Below are 15,886 nucleotides of genomic sequence, written 5' to 3'. Positions count from 1 at the left end.
GCTTATGTTTAGGTTTCTTAAAAACTTTCTTCCTATTATTTCCTTGTTTTTAAATGAACGTGTACTGGGGCCCCTTCACAATGTACCAATAAACACCCAGGTCCCAGGGACATTAATTGGGTTTACCCTTCTTGGTAACTTCACTAGAGACTGGTTCTCTTCTGGATTTTAGCTCCTGGAGCGAGGTAAGGAGACGTCCCTCACGATCCCTCAAGGTTTTAGTAGAAAAGGTATGACATACCTTGCAGTCTTTAGCCTTGCGGTCTTGATACACGCAGTATATGCAATCTTTATGAGGGTCATCCACATAAAGCCTCTTTTTAAAGCAGGTGGCACTAGCTCTAAAAAGGCCATTTTTCTCCTGGTCTGCCATGATGAATAGAGAACAGACCACAATTATAGAGTTATCTGGAAAAATATAGCTGAAGAATTCTCTCAAAAGTAATCAAATAAGGAATAACTGAGCAAATCTCAGTGGAGACGCCCTAGCACAATGTGTGTTTTATTTGGTCTCTTTTACAAAAAGAGGTGGATGTGTTATAAAACTGAAATGGGCCTAGGCCTGGTTTCTAGTTTATAATACCTTTGCATTGCTATTTTGATTTACCGGGGACTCCCATCTGGACGACGGGGAATGATTCAAGCATGTGAATGTATGAAAGTTCCAATACTGGGGTAATTGACTGCACCACCCACCTCAAGATTACACAGACCTCTATTAAGGAGTTGCTGAGAAATTTTAAATAAAAAAGCAAGGTCTGAAAAAGCAGGAAAAATATATTTCATTCTTTAAACAAATTTAGTATGCCCTTGTCATGCAGGTGTAAACATTTCACCATTAAAGTTTGTATAAACCCTGGTTTCCCAGGGGACAGCCCTCAAATTAAATGCTTTGAGTTCATCAGATATAAGTTATCAAACTACAAAATATTTTATGGCATTGTTTTTATATGAAATCAAAATTGAAATCAAAATTGATTTATTTAATTTTAATGAAAAATGTTTACATTTGGTCTGCATGCACCACTATTCCGGCTCTCTAATCTCTATACTAATAGCTTTATTGCAGTTGGTAATCAATTTCTGAGGAGTGACTCATACCAGTGCTATAGCCAATGTGTTCTTACCAAGCGTTTGCTGTACAGCAAGGCTGTACTGCTGCCACTGGAAACTGCCCATTTGGAGAAGCCAACTACATGTTCCAGCTGACTGGAGAGACCAGCCACCTCATGCTGTTGTTTCAGAAGCTTCATTCGCCGATCTTTAGCCAGGCTCTGAAAAGGAAAAATCATTTGCTTAAGTAAAAAAAAAGGCAATAGCAAGCAAAACGGCACATGCAGAAGTAAACTAAAAATCCTTTTATCACATGCTTACCCACATTATTTGAATAGAAATAAGCCCCCCCAAAAATTGGATTCAAGCTAGCCTGGCTAAAGAGTGACATACCCTGAAACCAGTCCCAGGATGCTGGTTTACGGTCCAAGGAGGACCCGGCCTGGCAGTTCGGTCTAGACTGTTCGCATGGGGCACAGGGTCAAGACTGATTTGCATATGCTTGGGTCCAAACTGGAGTGGCGTAGTGGGCAATAGAACAGTGGATTTAACCCAGATCTCTTGACTGAGGGAGAATGTTTGCATTGTCAGCATTCCGTCCATCATTTGTTTGCTGTAACCCCAAAAAACAATGGCATTCTGCGTGTTCTACAAGGACTGAAAAACAAAACCTAATGAATATCCTGGGACATCTCATAGTTTAATGTAGCAAGTTTGTATGGAGGTTGTTTCAGATAATGAGATGAAACTATAAAAAAAAAACTATAAAAAAAATGTTAGCTATGGTCAATACAAATACATTTTTCCAATTCCAAGAGACTTCATATGATAAGCGATTAAACTACAAAGAAAGATGATCTTTGTAGGCAAAGTATTTAATCATTTCACAGTTGATTTAAGGACTCAACACGTGTTTCGCCTAATGAGAGGTGCGCAGGCCTGAGGTTTTTTAAGTGTGAGAAAAATAAGTGCTACACAAACTTTATTGTCGATGCTCATTGGTACTTTTATATTTGAAAAGATTTGTGATCAGCTATGACTATGTACACAGTGAATCACAGAATGCACGTGTAACTCTAGAGATGATCAGACATGAAGCACACGTGAATAGGGAGTGTGGGATTACTTAAAGTGCTATTTTGGGGGCGTGACCAAGCAACATGGCCGACAGGACGTCAGCTCCTTCTGCCCCCGACTGGCCAGCCACCAAAATACTTAATTATCCTGTCCGCGGACGCCAACAACAGTATCCCTTGAGCGGCTGGTACTCTGCACGCTGCGGGGACGACCCTTTGGGAGGAGTGAGAAGGAGGAAGTGCCTGGAATCAGCTAAAACGACTCCGTGCCCGTCAGCTTGATCGGCCAAAATCACGCGAGGCCGAGGATGAGGCCTACACCCGTCCGAGATCTGAACGGGTCTCGGAGGCAACGATTCCCTCTCCGCTTGCCCCGTGACCCGGCGGCTGCCGTGGAAACACCCTCAGTCATCGGGGGCCTCCCAACGTCAATTGATCCCGGCCCTCGCTGTTGGACCCTAAAGCATAAGACGATCCTCGAGGGGCCTCGCAAGGCGTCTGGGGTGCGTCTGAGGACAGGGCCTGCCTTCGACTGCTCCAGGGCCCCTCCCCCCTCTGACCCTCGCTAAGGAGGTGCCCGCTGTCGCTGGGGGGGCTCACTGCATGAACTGTGAGCCTTTGCCCCCTTGCCGGCCCTGGAGTGAGCTGCGGATCGCGAGCTGAGCCGCGAGACGACACCAGATGGGGGCCCCAAAGGAACAGTGATGGCGGCGGCCGGTCGCGTTCTCCCCCTGACATGCTGGGGAGGCTCTAGAGACAAGGGGTCGCGATCTGCCTCGTTAGACTGGTGTGCATGCATTCCTTAAGCACAACGCGACTGGCTGCCTCACCACCCCTCGGTGGGGCCATCCTGGATCCTTCTGCTACACCTGGTGGCCCCCTGGCTCTTGGGGTCCCCGGGGGATAAATCATTGATGCCTGGCTGTGGCTCTACTAGGAGGTGGCTGCCTTGAAGCAGGGTTCCTAATCCTGCCCTGATGGGGAGACGCACGCCCAAGCCATTCTCTTTTCTGCCTCCCCTGCTCGGAGATCACGGGGGTGCCCAACTCCCCTTGGGAACCCTCAGACAGACTGCCTGCCTGCCTTGAGAAGGCTGCGGGATGATTCTGGTGTTCGGGAGCAGTGCGGGTGCCCTCACAGGCGGATGAGAGGTCAGGATACATCGCACTGGCAACAATATTGACCACCTTCTCGGCCCTGCCCTGGGACACGTCGGATTTGGCTTCCCCAGGTATGCTGGGTGGGGACGTGGGCCCTCTCGCACTGGACCTGGTCCCCCACGTTCCTGGTGACAGCTGCGGGAGGGAGGTAACTCCGGTGAGCTTGGCGATTACAACATTTGCGGACCCCTGAGTGTTTCTCTGACACCTGTATCATGGGCAAGGACAGGCTTCCTCGCGCCTCTTACCCCAACGCCATCACACAGTATACCACACAATGCCTCTCCATGCAACAAATTACTTGTCAGACGGGTCAGGATGGAGAGGGTGACCCCTCCAACGAGCCGCCTCGAGCTGAGCTCCTACAGCCAATACAGGGGTTTCCTACCTCAGTGGAAAAACCAATAGACACAGTCTCCATCAATGTAAATTTACTACGGGCGGTTTTGATAAGGTCGGAAGGGAGGGCCCGTCGAAGCAACAATCAGGGTTCTGGGCATTCCGGAGCGCTCGCAACAGGGCAATGCGGAGCACTTCCTGAAGAACTGGATATATGCTAAGCTATGCCCCACAGGTCTCTCGGAGGTCTTTGTGGTTGAGAGAGCCCACAGGGCACTGGTCCCACCACCAACGGGGGCTCCTTCCAGGGCCCTCATTGCCAAAATCCTGACCTATCGGGACAGAGACTGTATTCTGAAAGCAGCAAGAGAAGCGACAGACCTCACTTTCAACTACGTCAAGGTGTCCATTTACCCGGACTATACCCGCCAGGTGCAGGAACAAAGGTAATCTTTTCTCTGCATGAAGCAGAAGCTGCGTGAACTCCACCTACAGAATATGTTACTGTACCCTGCGAAACTTAAGGTGATATCCCACGGAAAGGCCCAATTCTTCGATTCTCTAGAAGAGGAATGGGAATGGCTCGAGATCAGGGGAGAGGCCCTCCCCCAGCGCGAGCAGATGGGATCCCGGAGTAGTTGGGGAACGAGAACTCCTAGGAACCGTAGAAGAGGATGCAGGAGTCAAGTCGTAGGCGACGCCCAAGCGGAGAGACAGCGGATAACGATGGGGGACAACGGCGTCCTACATGTGGAGTCATTGGACTCAGACGACCCTACCCCACCCTACAGACTGTGACAGAGACTCCTGAGGAGAGCCTGGTACCAGAAACTCTGCTGTGAGCCACCCATGTGGTACCCACTTACGCCCACTACAGAACCGTCCTGAAGACAATATCTTTTTTTCTCTTTTCCTACTGCTGGGATAGAGGGTGCCGGACCTAAGAGGCCCAGTGATTATTGCCTCACAGGGACTTGCGATAATTGCTTGTTGAGACAGTGCTGATGTCATAAGCATTTTGTGGGATATGCCAATCAATCTGGCATGAGTGTTTCACTTGTACATATTTGGGTAGTCCGTGACATTCCACTACTGTGAGAAAGTGCAATCTTTCTTGCATGGTATGCCCCCACATTTTGCTGATGTGCTTTGACTGAGTGTGCCCTGGGCTCCTGCCAATCAGGTACCCAGGGCCTGTGTTCCTTCCCTAAAACGGCATTGAAGCCTAAACCCAATTGGCATCTCTGGCCCCCTATCAGCCCCTGGTAAATGGTACCCAGGACATTGTGACCTGCAGCACTTATTGTGCCGCCCTTGAGGCCCTGTGCGCGCGCGCACACACACACACACACACACACACACACACACACACACACACACACACCACACCACACCACACCACACCACACCACACCACACCCCCCACATGCCAGTGGTGAGGGTACAGGTGCATGGGCCCTGTACCCCTACAGTACCCAGGTCCATTCCTGGGCCATGTAAGTGCAGTGCGGCCATTTAGAGTATATGGTGCTGGGAGGTCGTCATCACAAACTAGACCGCACCCTTGTGGCTTCACTGAAGACCGAGAAACTTGGTATCAAACTTCTCAGCACATTAAACACACACTGATGCCAATGGGAGATGTAATGTAAAATGCACGACAGAGGGCATCTTAGAGATGCTCCCTGAAACTAACCAACAAACAGCGTCCGGATTGAGTGGCTGCCTAGGCTGCCACACAGCAGACATTTTGCTCGACCGCTGGGTCGAGAGCCATCCGCTCTCGTGGGCCTGCAACAATGCACATCCTGGGGCGAGGTGCTAGGCCTCCTCCACCAGGATGGGCAGGGGAAGCTTCAAAGGCATGCCACCTTTGTGAGCTTCTCCAGACCACTTGCTGTACTCAGCAACTGGCCCCCACCGGTACGGACCCCCACTTTGGCGGGAAGATAGACAGAAAAACCTAAGTGAGGAAAGGGGGTGTGCAAGCCTCTGCCAACCCCACCCCTCAGGTGGGGAGGCGAGGTGAATCACAACTCCGGGCTCTCACCATCCTGAGGATGGGGAGCCCTACCCAGAGACACGCTCCTGCCCCCCTCCCACTGGAGAATGGCAGGATATGGGGGGTGTACTCACCCCAGGGAAGGGACCCATTGGTCCCTGACATTTCCCTACCTGTAACGCCCCCGAAATGTAGTATTTAGGGGCACCCTGAACCTTCCTTCCTCAGATCCTGATTCCGAAACTAAAAAGAAGATCAAGAATAAAAAGACCTGCAGTGCAGCTACTAACAAGAGGACGAAACCAACTGACTTGGCCCCAGCCCTACCGGCCTGTCGACCCTCGAACCTGCTCCTGCTAAACCCCGGCATCTCCTGTGGTAAACAACCTCGAAAACCCTGGAGGACCTGACTGCCTTGCTCATCCAAAGACTGGGAGCAGTGGTTCTGCTCAAAGATCTACAACCCCTGGTGCCAGTCAGGAACCGCAAATCCAGCACACTCTGCACCCGCCGAGCCCGGCCTGTGCCTGAGTGAACAAAGACCACAAGGACGTCCCCCGGGGGACTGTGACCAGGAATCCAGCACCCAAGGACCCTCCTCGACGCTCCTGAAGATGCCTGCAGCCTCACACCCAGAGACCCCTCCAACCGTGACCAGCAGAGGGTAAGATTTTCCGACAACAAAATACACCCCAGCACCCGGAGCCTCACGGCCCCCTGTGCCCAACTCCTGGGTGTCTACCCAACCTACAGCTTCCCAACTTACCTCTCGAAGTGGTGGTCGCACCAGAAGAATCTCCGTCCCCGAGCTTGCAGCCTTTGTTTGTCTTGCAGATTTCCCATTGAAATCCACTGGGCACCCAAAGGCCCAAAAGCACCCAGCACCCAGCCGCCCAAGTGCCACTGGAAGTGCAGCATCTGTTCTATTCTACTTCCCCACTTGCCCTGTGTAAGTTACCAGGAGCTCAGCTCCCACAGCCGCGTGGCCTGCCTGATAGCAGCCACCAACCAAAGGTCCCCTACCCGCCATAGGCTAACATTGGGCCTACTCTCTCTGCACCCGGCTGCCCCAGTGCCTGAGGGTGTACCTACCTGAACCTAGGAGACCCCCGAGTCTATCCCCCAGAACCTTAACTCTGCCAGTCGAGTACTTACCTGAAAACAGATAACCTACATTTTCTCCATAGGGGAACATTGACTGGTTTTCACTTGGAAATTCTTTTAAGTGTTGAATTTTGAAACATTGAAATATTCACTAAAAATCATCCGATCAACGAAAGCGAAATTACTCACCTGTTACCAGGAGAGATCCCAGTGCTGGATCTTTGTGTACAGCACTGACCCTCAAAAGTAATTACAACTGTGATTTTCCGGAAACCTGATTTTCTTCCATAGGATAACATTGGCTCGGTTTTGCCAGAAATTCTTCCAAGTGTCGATTTTTTAAACATACAAATAATCCTTAAAAATCACATGCGTAACAAAGACGATTTCTTTCAACTGTTTACAGGAGATGCACCAGGGCTGAATCCAGGATCTAGCCCAGAGTAAGAAAAACCTACGCAAAGTAACCTCTGACCCTGCTCGCAGGCAGGTCGCTCCCCACTCTGCTGCACGGCTCTGCCTGCATTGTGTTTGCCTAATCTTGTATTTTTCCGCTGTGCCTAACTTGCTTTCTTGCCCAGACTTGTATTTTTCCCCTGTGCCTCTACTTGCTTTCTTGCCCAGACCTGTTTTTATTCCCCTGTGCCTGTGCTTGCTATCTTGTCCAGACTTGTTTTTATTCCCCTGTGCCTGTACTTGCTTTCTTGCCAAATCTTGTTTTTCCTTCCTGTGCCCAGTTTTCCCGCGGCCCCCGCCCGTTTTTCCCACTGCTGCGTCCCTGCGGCCCCAGCCCCCTGCAACCCCATTCGCCGCCCCGCTCCCGCCTCCCAACTGCTCCTCCCTCCCACATCCCCTCATATGGAGGCCACGTAGCGGACGCGCCACTGGCGTGCCAAAGGCATGCCTGCCTGCGCCTGGACCGCGCTTATATCCCTGGATCCCGTGAACGCCACGACGCCCGACACCGCTACGATGCCAGAACCCTCCAAGCACTCAACAGCGGACGATCACACACCTGCTTCCTGGCCGCCCCGAAGCTCACCCACCAAGCTTTCACCTGCCGGAACTGAAGCTTCACAAGCATCCGCCCCACCATGCTGCAGACCAGGAAAGAACCCCAACCACCTCAGATGCATCCTTCTCAACACCCGCTCCACCCGCAAACAGACCTGGCTGAACCCCACCTCGACACCCGCCATAGCCGTCCCAGAAGGCTACAAGATCACCCTCAGAGACCGCATCAACAGAGCAGGAATCGCTATCGTCCACAGAAGCAATCTCAGAGTCTCGATCAACACCGACGACACCCTCAGCACCACCGAACACCTGCACTTCCAGATCCACACCGACCCAAACACCACCCACAGAGGAACCCTCATCTACATACCCCCCCTCCCCCCCGGGCCCCGACCACAGTCCAGCGACTCCATCGCCGACTTCGTCAGCACACACGCCCTCGCCTCCACGGACTACATCCTCCTCGGGGACCTGAACTTCTACCTCGAGAACAACAACAACAACGACACCAACTCCACCACCCTGATTGACAACCTAGCCAACCTCGGACTCAGACAACTCGTCACAACACCCACCCACTCAGCCGGTCAAACGATTGACCCCATCTTCTCCGCAAGCCCCCACTTCTCCTTCAATCACACCACCGAACTCCACTGGACCGACCATCGCTGCATCCACTTCTTCTTCAAGAAACCCACCAAGCACCCAACAGATGCCTCGCCGTGGCTGGAGCAAAGTCACCCAAGACCAGCTAACCCCCACCCTTGCCCAGAGTCCACCCGCCGACCCCACCGACTCGACACCGCCGCCGCAGCAGCCCAGACAGTGGATCAACGACTGCGCCAACACCCTCGCCCCGATCAAGAAACCCTCCAACAGTCACACCAACAAGAAAGCCAGCTGGTTCACTGAGGCCTCCAAGCAAACCTGCCGAAAGCTGGAGAAGATCTGGCTCCATGAACGAACACCGGACAGCCACGCAGCCAACAAGAACGCCACCTGCAGACACCATCACCTCATCAGATCCGCCAAAGGGGCCGCCTTCAAAAAACGCCTAGACAACAACGCGCACAACAGCAAAGAGCTCTTCAACATCGTGAAGGAACTCTCCAACACCAACGACGTCCAACTCTCACAAGACCTGTGCGACTCGCTGGCCACCTTCTTCCACCGCAAGATCGCAGACATTCACTACAGCTTCAACGCCACGACCGCCCCAACAACCACTGACACCTCCGCCCCATGACCACCATCCGCACCAACCGCCTTCTCTCCTGGACCAACATCAACGACGACGACACCATCAAGATCATGAACACCATCCACTCCGGATCTCCGTTAGACCCATGCCCACACCACATCTTCAACAAAGCCAGCACATCCATCCCACCCAATCTCCAGAAAGTCATCAACACCTCCTTCGAGACAGCAGCCTTCCCAGAGAACTGGAAGCACGCTGAGATCAATGCCTTCCTCAAGTAACCCAAGGCGGACCCCAAGGACTTCAAGAACTTTCGACCCATCTCCCTGCTCCGGTTCCCGGCAAAGGTCAGAAAACCGTCAACGAACAACTGACCCGCTACCTCGAGGAGAACAACATCCTTGACCCCTCCAGTCAGGGTTCGCAGCAACCACAGCACCGAGGCTGCCCTCATCGCCGCCACCGAGAACATGAAGTCCCTGCTGGACAACGGTGAAACGGCAGCCCTCATCCTCCTGGACCTGTCAGCAGCCTGATCCTCGACATCCCTCGCTGCAGCCACATCACATTCCACCTGAGAGACCTGAACTGGCTCCCGGTCAACAAGAAGATAACCTTCAAGCTCCTCACCCATGCACACAAGGCACTCCACAACACCGGACCAACGTACCTCAACAGACGACTCAGCTTCTTCACCCCCACCCGCCAGCTCCGCCGACCTCGCCCTCGCCACAGTCCCCTGCTTCCTAAGAGCGACCTCCGGCGGGAGATCGTTCTCCCACCTCACTGCCAAGACCTGGAACACCCTCCCCATCCACCTACGGCAGACCAAAGACCTGCTGACCTTCAGAAAATGCCTCAAGACCTGGCTTTTCAAGCAGTAGCAGCACTCCACACCCCACCGCCTTGAGACCCTCACGGGTTGGTAGGGCGCTTTACAAATTATATGATTGATTGAATATTGCATTTACTTAAAAATTCCCATTGAGCTCAATGTTATAATTGTATTTAACTTGTGTTACATATTGCAACAACTGTATCTATTGCAGTGCAAAGTCTATTGCTATTTGAAAGTTTTCAACTGTAGCATCTCATTCTCAGAAAGTATTTTTATACCTACTTGTGGTTCTAAAATAAAACAACAATATATTTTTATATACAAAACAATTGGCCTAGAGTTCAGTTCTTGAGTGTGTGAGACCATTTGCGGACTGAGTGTGTATAACAAATGCTTTACACTGTCCTCTGATACAGCCTTACTGCTCGACCAAGCTACCACTTTAGAGAATAAGGTTATATCTAACTTTAACCTCTGCCAAATCTCTGGGGACTGTGGACTCTGTGCACACTGAACCTTACTTTAATGCAGTATATACAGAGCCACTTCACTTTCTTACAACTATGTTATGAGGCGGCTGGTCTGAGTCGGGAGTTGGACCTGGGGAGCGGGGGGAGCGGGGGTTTTCTCATTCTTTTATAGAGTAGTTCTGGCCCCGGTTGGCTAATGGGAAAGCTGTGCACGTCCTGGCACCAGCATGGGAAGGGCATTTCTGCATGTTGTGTTGTCAGTAAATTGCTCGTGGGAGGGTGTTCTTAGGGGAGTGGTTTGGGGTTTTTTCAGGCATTGCATGTACTGCATTTGAGGCACAGGGCTTAGGTAGCTACAGGGGACATGGAACACACAGGGATTGGTTACTTTACCATACATGAGGTTTACATTTTTAAGCTGGAATGTGAAGGGGCTGGGTACATGCACCAAGAGATACAGGGTCCTGTCCTTTCTCTGCCAATATCAGGTCTCAATCGCATGCCTCCAAGAAACTCACCTTACGGACGAAGGGGCTCAGAAATTAGTGAAGCAATGACGGGGACAGGTTTTTCACTCCTCATTCTCTACCTATGCTAGGGGAGTCCTTGTGTGGGTGGCCCCGGGTCCCATTTGCCATCCAATCTGTAGAAGCTGACTTACATGGGAGATATCTGCTCCTTAGAGCGAAGCTAGATGGTAGAGATGTTGCAATAATGAACACCTATGCCCCAAACACAGATGACCCAGACTTTTTTCAGTCCCTGCAGGAGTTCTGGTATCGGAGTTGGAGGTTCCACTACTTTGGATGGGGGATTTTAATTGTGTCCTGGACCCCGTCCTTGACAGGTTCCCACCCGCACTGGTACGAAACCAAGGATGACGACGAAACTCCGAGAGGTCATGGGGAATATAGGAGCCCAGGATGTATGGCGCCAGAGACACTCAACCCAGAAAGCGTACACCTGTTTTTTTGTCCACTCATAATACACACAGTTGCTTGGATAGGGTCTTACTCGCAAACCCCGATGCGGCGATGTCCTTTGAGGTGACCCATCAAGCGCGATTCCTATCTGATCACTCCCCTGTGGCGCTGTGGTTAACTGGATGGGCCCAATATGTCGCACACGGACTTGGAGGATGCCAGCAGAGGTCCTCGAGGACCCAGTAGGGAAGCATCACATAGAAACTGCCATTACTGACTATATTGACCTAAACTATAGCAGGTCGGACTTATCACAGGCCACAAAGTGGGAAGTCCTGAAAGCAATAGTGAGAGGGGCATGCATAAACCTTAAATGCGGGTTCGGAAGCAGCTCCAACGAGAGTCGCAGGAGGAGGAACGCCACCTCTTTGAAGTACAGACCAGCGAAGCGCCTGTCACAACGGGGAGGGAGGAGGAACATGGCATCCGTGAACGCACCCATGACATTTGAGACAGGCTTGACAAATACACCCTCACACATTACAGACAATGTCTTCATATGGAAGGAGATAAATCGGGCCGCCTTCTGGCCTGGATTCTCCGGCGGGACACAGCCCTGAAGCGATTGTGGCTTTGCGGGAGGCCTGGTACACTCCGAGGTGGGGCTACTGCGGGTCCTAAAATCCAATCTCCAGTTAGTGTATACCGCAGACCCCACAATCTGCAAAGCGACCTATCTCCCTTACCTTCATGACCTTCCCCTACGGTCAATCCCTAAATTGGCACAGAAGGAGCTCGACAAACCCCTAACTCTGGGGTAGGAACAATCCGCTCTGCAGCACCTTACACGAGCCAAATCTCTGGATAGTGACGGGTTCCCTCCTGAGTTTTATCAAGCATTCACGGGTACACTTCCCCGCCTCCTGTTGCAGGTTTACCTCGAGGCATTCGAAGGCGGAGATCTTCCACCGAGCATGACACAGGGGGAAATATGCATGATTCTAAAACCGGGATGGGATGCCCATGAGCCTTCATCGCATCGACCGATCACGATGATCAACACAGATGTTAAAATCTTATGCAAGCTCTTGGCCTCTCGATTAGGGCCATACATGACTCACTTGGTCCATGAGGACCAGTGTGGGTTCATACCGGGACGAAATACGGCTATGAATCTGCACCGGCTAAATCATGTTCTGCATGAGGCGTGAGATTGGGAGGAACAGAAGGCGTTCGACGCGATGGATTGGGGATACCTTCTCAAGGTCTTTCGCGCTGCGGGGTCGGGTCCCAAATTTTGTCGCTGGATTCGCATTTTGTATACACCACCCCGCGCCAGGGTAAAAGTTGGGTGCGCAAGATCAGAAGAATGACAACTGGGAAGGGGTACTCGCCAGGGGTGTCCCCTTTATTGTTCCCCCTGGCCATAGAGCCCTTCGCGGTCCGGGTCAGGAATGACATGAAACAATGGAGAATTAGAGTGGGTGACACGAGTCATTATTTCCCTAAATGATGATAACGCCCTGTTTTATTTGTCTTCTCTCCGGAACGCACTAACGGTATTGCTGCACCAGTTAGACCGGTTTGGAGAGGTCTCTGGATTACGACTTAACCGCGGTAAGTCCCTGATCTTTCCGTTGGCGGGACTGGCCTCAGTACCACTGAGGGATCTACCAGACCTTAGGCTGCGCTGGGAACAGACGGGGTTCCGTTACCTTGGGATACATGTGGCCCCGACGGACACACAGGCGCTAGCCCGAAACGTAGACCGCATAATCACGTCTCTACAGCAGTCGGTGACATTTTGGAACACTCTTCCACTCTCATTGATGGGCAGGCTGGCCATCTCGAAGATGGTGATGCTTCCTAGGACACTATATGTACTCCAGAACTCACTATGTCTGTTGCCGCCACAAGTTTTTAAAACTCTTAACACGTTGCTCACGTCCCTGCTCTGGGCGGCCTGGCGCAGTAGGGTAGCTCTCAGCACTATTATTCGCAGCTATGAGGGGGGCGGTCTGCAAGCTCCACGCTCCGACTTATATTACGCAGCCCATTTACAACATGTGGCACGTTGGCTGACAGATGCAGACAATTGGGAAAAAAGCCTTCTCTCCGACAGAGTAGGCGGCGATCTATGCTACAGATATGAATTTAGCAGCCCACATGCCTCGAACCATTATATTCTTCTGTGGACGTACAATTCCGTTTTAACAGTAGGAGTTCTCCACATGGGATGTTATTCGTCATGCTTCTGGGATGAAAACTTTGCGCATGTAAGACGGAATTGCCCGATGTAGATTTACGGTACAAGCGGGTCACGATTTTTCCACCTGTTACATAGACTTCAAGGTCCAAATTGAAAGCACTGGTGTCACTGATATGTCCAGTAAATTCAAGATTGAAATCTTTGGCGTTGAGGAAGGCCACAAATTCTTCAGCCGAGGTGCGGCTTCCTCGCCGCACGATGAACAGGTCATCGGTGTAGCGTGCCCACAACACAACTTTTTCAAACCAGTGTTCTTATGTGTCCCTCCAGGCCACGTGCTTCTCCCACCAGCCAACTAAAAGATTTGCTTAGCTGGGGGTGAAGCACGTACCCATCTCTGCCCCAAGTTGCTGTTTGCACAGCTGGTTGGCAAAAATGAAGATGTTATTTTCCAAACAGAATTTCACCATTTCAAGTAACATGATGTTATGCTGTTGAAATCTCAGGGGGCGTTTGTCTAGGAACCATTTAACTGCAGTTACGCCTTGTTGATGGTTAATGCAGGCATATAGACTTGTAGTGTCTAAGGTGATGAAAAGCATATCATCCTCCCACACAATCCCCTCTATCCACCTGAGGAAGTCCTGTGTGTCCTGGATGTATGAAGTAAGACTCCTGACCCAAGGTGCTAGAAAACAGTCAATATAGATAGAGCAATTTTCAAGAGTCTATTGATGAATGCAACAATGGGTCTTCCCGGTGGTCTCCTATCATCTTTGTGGATTTTGGGAAGATGATAGAAGGTCGGGAGGACCGGATATTCACATAGTAAGAAGTCCTATTCATCAGAGGCCAGCATCCCTTCACTTCTCCAAGATGCCAGAAACTGATGAAAAGTAGATATACACTGTGCACAAACTGCTCGAGTCACAGGTAAGTAACATGCTTCGTCTTTTAATTGACTCATAGCCTCTTCATGATAATGATCTTTCGAGAACAGCACAATGTTCCCCCCTTTGTCTGAGGGCTTGATTACAATGGAATCATCGTTTTTCAGAGACTGGATTGCTTTCCACTGTCGTCGGGAGATGTTATGGTTAAGACTGTCTGTGCCTCTCTTGGCTTCAAAACGTTTCAAATCCGCTAAAATAGCATCATTAAAAACCTCAATAGCATCAAATGGAGTTTGTGGTACAGTCCTAGATTTCCTTTTAAGCCCACTTTTTCCACTCGATTGTATTGTCCCTGTTGTTTCTGGGCATGTTTCACTGTCTTGTTCTGAATAGTTCTCCAATGACTAACTACAAGAGTTTGCATATATGTATCAGTGAGTCCGTCAGGATTGTATATATATCAGGGTTATCCGAATGGGTTTCCACGACAGTGGGATGTAGCAAATGGTTTTTTTGAAGTTTAAGCTTACGAATATATTTGAATAAATCTATTTGTGCTTCAACGTACTTGAAATTTGCTGTAGGGCAGAAAGAGTTCCAGTTCTAGTACTTGATTCTCATCCTCACTGAGAACCCGCTCTGTTAAATTGATGGTGGTTTTGGTCTTCACCACTTGCCTCTCCTCCCTCTGTGTAATTCTGGGGGCGGAAGGCCTCTCCTCCTGCCCTTCCGCCCGCCTTGCTTTGCGTTTTTTTGGGGGGGTCTGGCGGGTGAATTCTGGATGTAGGTTGCGGACTATTTTCCCGGATTAAATGGTATTCGCAGAAAAAAGTGGGTTCCACCCCTCTCTGCTCATCTTCTGTGTACCAGTGGATTGTTCCCCCTCTGATGTCTCAATTTCTGACTCCGAGGTATCTTTTGTTGTTGATGCTTCAGATTTAAATTGGTTCAGGTTCTTCCTTGGTTGATCATATTTTCGTGCAAACTTCAGAACTCTCCCTGAGTTATAATCATCTTCATCTTGTTGGTACTTAGTTTGTTTTCTCCGACGACATCATGCCTGCTCTTAGTTCTTCATTCTGTTTCATATCTTTTTCTTTTTTGATCACCTCTTCCAAGTTCTTAATTTTATTCAAGAAGTTTGGCTCTGTCACTCCAGGCATATCGTATAAGGATTCTGACCATACCTCTCTTGGACTCTGCCGTATGTTCTTGCCAGTCCTTTAATAAAGGCGGTCCGGGTTCTCGTAGGAGGGTATGGTTAAAATACGTAACTCTCTGGGAATGCGCCCCACCTCCAAGTATTTTTCCAGGGAGGTTGCTTCCCACCATTTTCGGATCTCCTTCTCCATACTTTTTTCCAGAGTCTGGTATAATATTTTTTAATTGCTCTGGGGATTGGAGCCACCACTTGTTGAGGGTGCATTTGGCCTTGCTGGTCCGGTGTTTTGTTTAAAAATGTCCGCCGCTGCCTCCAGACGTTCTAACACGGAAGACATTATTGCACAGGGAACATGGAAGCTGTAAAACAGGGGGGGGGGGGAGAAAGGGTATTTCTGCACGCACACACACGCACACACACACACACAGACACACACACT

The 15,886-nt window shown here is 50.5% G+C and overlaps 1 protein-coding gene across 1 annotated transcript in view; it reads right to left on the bottom strand.

Moving 5' to 3' along the window:
• TRIM24 (tripartite motif containing 24) overlaps positions 1 to 15,886 on the bottom strand; it is a 1,142,914-nt gene that overhangs the window by 774,766 nt on the left and 352,262 nt on the right. The window contains exon 7 of the mRNA XM_078672569.1: positions 1,128 to 1,274. Coding sequence (XP_078528695.1) covers positions 1,128 to 1,274 — 147 coding nt within the window. The remainder of the gene's footprint in view (positions 1 to 1,127; positions 1,275 to 15,886) is intronic.

The sequence above is a fragment of the Lissotriton helveticus genome, chromosome 1_1 (assembly GCF_964261635.1).
Source record: "Lissotriton helveticus chromosome 1_1, aLisHel1.1, whole genome shotgun sequence".
Classification (NCBI taxonomy): Eukaryota; Metazoa; Chordata; class Amphibia; order Caudata; family Salamandridae; genus Lissotriton; species Lissotriton helveticus.
The sequence above is the reverse complement of the archived record's forward strand: the minus strand, read 5'-3'. Positions and strand labels throughout refer to the sequence as shown.